This window comes from Schistocerca gregaria, chromosome 1, assembly GCF_023897955.1.
Source record: "Schistocerca gregaria isolate iqSchGreg1 chromosome 1, iqSchGreg1.2, whole genome shotgun sequence".
Taxonomy (NCBI): Eukaryota; Metazoa; Arthropoda; class Insecta; order Orthoptera; family Acrididae; genus Schistocerca; species Schistocerca gregaria.
In genome coordinates, this window is record NC_064920.1 from 198,459,978 (window position 1) to 198,468,708 (window position 8,731).

General features: G+C 36.8%; 1 protein-coding gene across 1 annotated transcript in view; it reads left to right on the top strand.

Annotated features, from left to right (window-relative positions):
• LOC126336676 (intersectin-1) overlaps positions 1–8,731 on the top strand; it is a 300,485-nt gene that overhangs the window by 143,613 nt on the left and 148,141 nt on the right. The window contains exons 22-24 of the mRNA XM_050000627.1: positions 893–925; positions 1,734–1,766; positions 7,155–7,461. Coding sequence (XP_049856584.1) covers positions 893–925; positions 1,734–1,766; positions 7,155–7,461 — 373 coding nt within the window. The remainder of the gene's footprint in view (positions 1–892; positions 926–1,733; positions 1,767–7,154; positions 7,462–8,731) is intronic.

Here is an 8,731-nt window from a genome sequence, read left to right on the forward strand (position 1 = left end):
TGCAGAAAATTACAATAGAAACTTACAAAGCAAAGACAATCCAACAAACTTGTTGTTTTACAGTGTAGTAAATTGCAATACAAAAATGTTTCTGTACAGGTGTTATTCATATTGTTCACCACTCTTCTGTTCAAAATGTGGGACATATTGAACTTTTTCAACACCACCTGTCTTTGTTGTGATCACAATGGTGGACATAAACCACTCGCATAAATTCATTACATGTAAAATTCATGAAATAGAATTACTTTAATGAGAACACATTTGTTGGCTTCACAACCCCACTCAATCACATTTCAACTTCACCTAGACCTTGGTTTGCTACTGATAATTTGCCCACCCCTCCCCACCCCCTACCCCAACCTGTGTCCCCCCCCCCCCCCCCCCACACACACACACACCAATTGCAGTAAGGAAATTCATATGTAAGGGAAAAAACCTGTGAGTGACTGCTTTAAATGCCTCATGGCAAGATTTTGAGAGGATGTGCGGGAAGAAGCAAAACAAAGAATTGATTGAGGAACTGATGAAAAGTTTGATGGGACTGTGAAAGGAGAAAGCAGGTGAGAAAGAGGACCAAGAAAGGCAGCATCACCTCCACACAGTAAAAAAACTAATTACAGATACTTGGCATTGCTTTGATTGTTGCCACTGAGAGATATACGTTGATTTTTTTTCTCCTGTAAATTATTGTTGTGTGCATCTTGTGATTCCTTTTGGTATGCAACAGTTTTGTTTGAAGGTGTTAGCTCTTAACATAATTTGATATTGCATTGTGATTTCTAATTATTTTTATTTTATTAACACTTTGTTTTGTATAATTTTTTTGTAGATATGTTATGTTAACTACAATGTTTTACTCATTTCTGACATTTTTTTCTACTTCCCCCAGCTTGAAGATACTGGGGACGATAGTGACTCTAAGGTATTACAACTAACTTCAGTTTTTCATTTATATTATACTGTACTGCATATTTTGCATGTCTGTCATTTCTACTACTCTTACTTGGACCATATTCTGGCAATCTATCCCTCTTTGTGCAGATATGGAAGTGAATATTCAGGTGTTAATTTGAAATCAGTTTCTCCTGTTTAGTACTTACAGATGACTGATTATTGATGGAACAACATGGAAAGTTTCTTCAAAAATTTATGCTCTTGTAAAATAACCAGACATTAGATTATTTGTTGACAGAGCTTATTTTTCAAATAATGTAAATGACAAGGGGAAAAGTAAAAAGAACTCTGTGAAAAGCAGTTACTATATCAAATATTTAAAACTATAGAAAGGAGTGATGTGCAAGCGCGCGAACAAACAAACACACACACACACACACACACACACACACACACACACACACACACACCTCTGTCAAGTAAGCAGCCAGTTGTTGCATCTGAAGCCTCAGGAATGTAGGGCAATTAAAACATTTCAATAAACACCACTGGTATTCACTTTCATGGTGTGCATTTAAACAAATTCCTTTAATTTTCTTTTGATTTACTTCTGTCCTTGCTTTCCTTGTTGAGCTTTTGATGAGACATGGGTGTTGGCTTCTTACGTGTTGAATGAATTCTGTTCATGAAGTAACTGTATGTCATTGTTTGTATGAATAACAGTGTTTTGCATCTGTGTTGTGAACTAATGTTTCCCTGTGTCTCTTGGCCTGTTTTCTCTCTCCTTATCCTGTACGCTGCCATGTTTGGGTGATATAAACAAATCTATGAAACAGAAGAATATTCCCGACTTCTTCCAGTCACCTAAGGTACAGAGTTCCCTATTTATTTGTATTTAATCTTCCCTTTTCTATATTTGTATTTCTGGTATTTTTAGTGATGTCTTTTTGATGTAGGTTTTATTGCTGAAAGAGCAGTGCTTGCTACCTTATTGTAGTAGTACTTACATACACTCTTTTAGCTAATTAAGTTTTCATAATGTCAGAATAATATTTTTTTTTTACGTTCTTCATTTGCCAAAATTAAGTTTGAAAAATGGGAGGTGGTGGGGCTCTGATTGTCATTTCAAAGTAAGATTTGTAAAACAAGTATTGGATGAAACAATGAGAGATGTTTACCACCAGAAGCGAGAGAAATTTTTAGGTACAACAACTTGAATTCCTCATGAGGGATTGTTATAAACAGAAGATAAAGATATCTAGGAAAGAAAGCTGAAGGCAACTTGCATGTAGTAGTAAGGTGGGCTGAAATGTAAAAGGAAAAAGAAGAAGAAGAAAAAACAGGCATACAGTAGCTAATTATCAATAAGACTCTGAGTAAACCTTATTTTTCTTTAATTGTAAGATTTAAAACTGACAGAATTCCTTCCAAGTTGTTGTAGTTTCATAGTGGTTCTAGATACCTATGGTTGTTGTAGCCCCCCACATCCCTTAATCATTTCGTTTTGTGTGTAGATTTAACAACACTGACATGTTTGCATAAGAATGGCCAAAGATAAACTAGTAATACCTGACCAGTAACCATTAACTTTTGCGGTTAGCATTAATTGCTCATCCTGTCACTTGTAACTATAGTTCTATTACTCATACTGTGGAGGCTTCTCTACATTTTGCCAAAAGATTTTGGAGTTGCCATTTTATTTTCTTGTTCTTCATGTATTCCTCATATGTACCTACATAACTTCTGACGATTTGTGGCACAGATTCTTAATATGTGGAATTGCTGTGTCATGGATTACAGTTTCAACAGTATGATCTACATTATGCTCCATGCATTTATTAGTCATTTAGGTAGCAAAAGTTTTAGGTACAGTGTACTTACATCAGACAGGTACAGATTTTTCAATTGCATAAGAATGCTAATGATTCACATCACAATTGATTCTCTTCTGTTATCATTAATTTTCATTGTAGATCACAATTGCAGCTTTCTTGGCTGTGAATTTTGTGTGGACATGTAGTCCTATCACCTGTATAAGCGTGTTACAGAGTAATTTGTATGTATGTCCATGGTTTGAGAAGATGACTGTGTGAAAACAAAACATACAGAAAATATCCACATGCCATTGGATAGTGTGTGTCTCAAAGTTTTTAATTCTCAACATAGGTGCTCAGTATGGGCATCACTGGCGACACAGTAAAAGTAAATATGTGAGGAAGAGTACATGCATGCTTTCGAAGTCTGCCCAGGAAGGTACAATGACAGTGGCTTACTTTGTAAATCTGTTTATCGGTCACCTGTCTACAGGTGCTAACTGTGCCGATACAGCAGTATGGTGCAGATGACTTGGCTATATATTCTGATATGCCTGCCCCCTAGTGGTGCACTTTTCAACTATGCGATGGTGTGTTTTATGAATTGGAACTCGGGGAGATGCACTGTCAATTGGTACGCATCAATTTTCTGTATGTCTGATAGTTTTTGCACAATTGTCTTCTGAAACTCTGGAGGTACGTATGAATAACCCTGTATTCTTATCAACCCCTCCTTGATGTAAACTGGCAGTTTTTAGGTGCAATGACAGTCTTCTCAAGGTGCCTTTACCATAGTGCTCTTGCTTGCAGTTGTGATTGCTTTCCATCAATTCTGTTGCATGTTCATATTAAACGAAGTAGCTTAGTCTGATGTTAATTAAATTGCTAAATATTGATACTGTTACTTTAAGTATAGTGTGTTTACTCATAAAGAGAGAGATACAGAAAAAATGTCAGAATATAGTGATACAGTTTGGAATAGGTCATTTGAAACAGAAAAGATACCACTGTAGGCAGTACAGACTGGATACAGAGAACATGACAGAACGCTAAGTGAATGGTAGTTATGATGACATGATGAAAAACAAGAAAACAGTAAAAAATATAAGTAGGGGAATTTTTAAAAAATACATGGATAAGGAGGCAACATTAAGTTGACTGAGGAGAATATTAAAGTTAGTTTATGTTGTGACTGAGATGGTTATGTGGCATAATAATATTTGGCTGTTAGAAACATACTACATTAAAGCCAGTGAGCATTTTCCATGGAGGCTGTAATTTTGCTTTTGCAGTCCGTATTGTAATGCATATTAATTTACTCAGCAAGGTTACCATTGTTGTACAGAAACATGAGTGTGCTGAATACATCCAGTTCTATTTCTAATTTGGCCAGTCCATAATGGAAGTCACCTTCCTCATTTATTCTACTTGCAGATTTTTATAGTAGCACCAGCTTTCTTTAGAAATTATGTAATATGGTTTGCAAAAATGAAAAAAGTAAAAATCATCATGAACCAAAACTTGAAATGAAAATAGTGGAACTTCAAATTAATCTGTATCAGCTGAACATGATAGCATTTAATATTAACTTTCCACTGACTGAAACACTAAAGTGTAAGGAAAGTCTGTACCTCAGCGTAATATGTTGTACTAAAATTGCTCTGTAAGTAGAACAGATTGTGAGCTGTCAGCTCCTAAATGAAATTCATAGTGTAACGAAGTGATGCCAAATTAAATTAGACCTCTCCTCCTTCATGCTGTAGCTACAATAACAAGCTAAACTTTTGAACTGATATTTGTTTACCTACCATGCAACACCATATTCAATTGAAGAGTCACACGATGGAAACTTCATGGAAGCATTCATTATGTTTGTGATTTAGACGAAGAGGTGCAGGATCAGGGGCGCTGGGGGGGGGGGGGGGGGGGGAGTATTAAGTTGTACATATTTCTTACAGCTTATCTATGTAAGTTTCCATGAAACATACACACTTTCTCCTGAGATTTGTTGGCTTTTCCTCACTGCAGGACATCAGAGTTACTATTATGTTTTTGATGTGTTGTGTAAATTATGCTGTTTTTAAGTGTAGTATTACTTTCTTTGATAATTTCGAAGAGCTTTTTGTTGAGCTTGAATGTTTGGCTGTTCCTACTATTCAGTGCAGTGAAATTTATGTCAGTGTTGTTGAGGAAAGCTGTGTAGAATGTGTGTTCTGTCAGCCGTTTTGGTTCAGTTTGGGAGGTAACTGTTGTTTCATAAGATTTGCTAGTTTTTCCTTCTGTGTTGCTTTAGTTTTCTGTGCAGTGATTTAGGTGTACAGTTATGGAATCATATTCTAGTCTATGAAGTCAGCTGCAACTCTGCACTATAAAGCTGTGTGTTGAACATTTGTTTTTCACCATAAAATTTTTTTAGTTTATCTTCCACCCATAGTTTTTGCACATTTTCCATTGTTTTCTTTGAAATTGTTGCGTTCGTTGTGATGTCAGTCTTGACACAATTTGGAGTTACTTTATTTTTGAGACAATTTCTATTCCAATGAGTGTACAGTGTCATCATTGCAAGTTTTACTGAGGTATTTTTGCACTCAAAAAATAGCCTTGACTGCCAGGTGTGAACATTAGGTTACTTTTTTTCCGTGGCTGTTATTTATATTGATTGAAACAAGAAGTTTACTCTTACCAGTTACAGTTTATTTATATCCACATTCCATTGAAAGTTATTCCGAAATAATGATGTTGTTATATATATTCTTTGCACCTCGAAATATTGTTTCTGTTTTGCTATATGTACTTTGCACCTAGTTGTTTACAGACACCGTTTTGTCTACAAAATATGACAGTTTACATGTGATGTGTTATGACAGAGAAAGGAGCCTGTAACCGTTGGGGGTATTCTATTTTAATTGTTTTTTCTTTTTTTTCACGTTTAGATACATGTTTAGTTTTAGTCAAAAACCTCCCCCAAATCCATGTTCTGAAATATGTTTTTGGTGCTCCAGCAGACAGTGCCACAAGTTACCCCAAAATCATAACATAACACAACACACGTCTTATTAACACTTGTACATCCACCTGATAATGGAGGTCTAAACATTCAAAACACATTGTGGATGTAACTAAATAGTGACTGGTAACAGTGAACTTGTTGTTTCATTTTATATCAATAACAGTCGCAGCAAATCCTAACCTAAAATGTTCACATTTAAAGTCAATGTTCGTTCATTGTCATACAGCAGTTGAAAAAGTTGTCACCAGTGTTCTCGAGCAAATTTCCCACTTATCGCCAGTTGTCATCTTAACCACTTCAACTATCAGTGCACGTTCTCCGCACCAACCCAAGCTTCCATATGCCATACTGTCTACATCCTCACAGACGTAGCCTACATGTCACCTTGTAAGATATTCACCACGCTTTTAGGAAATTATGTGATTTCAAGAGACTCTCCTAGAAAACAAAAATATAAAGCATTACAAAATATTCCATAGTAGGACTGTTCTTACTATACGAGCATTAAAATTGCAATGTAGAACTTCATTATTTCTGGGTGCATGCGTCCACATATTGTCACACAGTCGTTTTTTTTTTTTTTTTTTTTTTTTTTTTTTTTTTTTTTTTTTTTTTTTTTTTTTTTTTTTAATGTGTCAGTCGTATTTTAACTGTGAAAAATATTTCACCTATTGTTGGTTTTGTTGTTTAAGTAGTTTGGTTAGTGTTTGGTTTCCTTTAAACATAACCAGTTACCATTTAGTAGATTTCGCATGCTTTTTGACCTGTTCTAAAAATTATATTTGATCCTATACTGCAGACAAAGTTTGCTGTGCAATTTAGTATGCTATTGTCGCTTTGGGAGCAGTTTATTCTCGGCCCGCTTATGATGAAAAAAATTTAAAAAGTTGAGAGCTAAGTTAGCAATTGAAGGATTGGTGAATGCTTATTTCTAACTTTGTAGGATCCTTCAGCTTATGCTGTGTAAACTATTACCATGTTATGCATTTCATTTTTTGTATGTTGAACACTGTAGTCCACCCGGGATGCCAGACACAATTCAGGACCTGTTTTTTCCTTGTTTGCAAAAAACCTGTCCAATATGACAGTGTAATTAAAATTGCATAAATTGAGCATTTTGTTGATAATCTGTTGCATGTTGTAAGTTATAATATGAATTAGGATGGACTTTAACTCAGCTCATAGTGGAGGCATTGCACAGCAGACAGGCCTCAGCATGTGTGTGTGTGTGTGTGTGTGTGTGTGTGTGTGTGTGTGTGTGTGTTTAGTAGCAATCTATCCTAATTCATACTGTTGATACTCCATTCCGGATTTTACATTGTTCCATATGTTGAACACTACATTCACAGAACTATTTTTTTTACTTTCATTAATAATTTATGCATTCTATTCACAGCAGAAACTTATCATAGCTTGAAATTTGAACTTTTTAGGGAAAAGGGAAGAAACCTGAAATAGCAACAGTTATTGCCCCATATCAGGCTACAAGTTCAGAACAACTCAGCCTGCAGAGAGGCCAGTTAATAATGATTCGAAAGAAGACAACAACTGGTTGGTGGGAAGGTGAATTGCAAGCAAAGGGCAAAAAAAGACAAATTGGCTGGTTCCCTGCCTCTTATGTAAAATTGCTAGGAGGTAGTAACAAAGGGACACCTGTAAAGCAGGAGGATACATCATTGCAACAACAACAACAACAACAACAACAACAACCTGCTCAAGAGGTATCACAGCCTACAACAGGTAAATATAATGGTGCCACATTTTTATGTCCCCGTCTCTTACTCCTGTTACTGGCCTCTTGTCTGTCGCTCCTCCTGCTTGCCCCCGTATCTGTCACTCCTCCTCCTCCTCCTCCTCCTCCTCCTCCTCCTCCTCCTCCTCCCTTCTGTGCGTTCCGGCCCCCCTTACTTCTGTTTCCCACCCCAGCTCCCACAGTCAAAGACAGATTGCCATGATCCCAGTATCATCCCAGTCTCTGGACTGACAGTGATGATGGCAGCAGCAACTGGATGAAGATAAATTTCAAAATAACGCTGATCGTTGCTTTTGTATTTAAGGTGTTACCTTCAGTATATTGGGGGTGGGGTTTATAATTATGGTGCATCTCATCTACTCACAGAGGTCTATTGAGAGTTGTAATTATTGTATGGCAGTGAAACATGGTAGATATGCTAATGTGTTAATGTGGAACCAATTTACATTGGGGGGGGGGGGGGGGGGGGACAGTTCAAATTGTGGCCACCAGGTGCAAATACGGCACTGTACACTGTTTGTATTAAGTTATATCCACACAGTCATTTGGCAAGCCATAACATGAGTGAACTATATGGATGTCGATGTGGTGGGGAGGAGTTAGTTTTATGTGAATGGCAGCAATTACGGTGCTGCATTGAGAGAGTATCACCAACTGAAAAGTTTGTGAAAAATCGCATTGTCATTAAATGGTTTACAGATTATGATAAGTTAAATTCAGGAATACAGGCAAGCTTGGTTGACACGTGGAAGAGGAAAGATATGTATTTCAGTGCCAGTTAATGATGATTTTCTGTGCTGTAACTGACAACACTGCATGTGCCCTGGGTAATGCTAATGCAGTGTTACGAGAATTGTTTACCTCATGGTCAACAGTACGGAGGGTTTTGTATCTATATTACATTGCTATCCATCAAAGATACAGACAGCGCAACAACTGAAACCACCATGATCTGCAGCAACAATCTGAATTTGCTTTTCAATTTCTGACACGGATCAAAGCAGTTAATGACATGTGGCCAGGCAATATTCCATGGAGTGATGAAGCACATTTTACGCTATACGGTTCAGAGAATGCACAGAAATGCCAAATTTGGAGTACTGTCAGACTGCATGTTGTACGTGAAGCATCATTGCATTCGCTATATGTGACTGTGTGCTGTGCATTCACAAGCATCTTTATTCTTGGTCTGTTCTTCATTAGAGAAAATACCGCGAGAGGGCCTGTGAGGCGTACTGTGATGTCTGCACGTTGAGA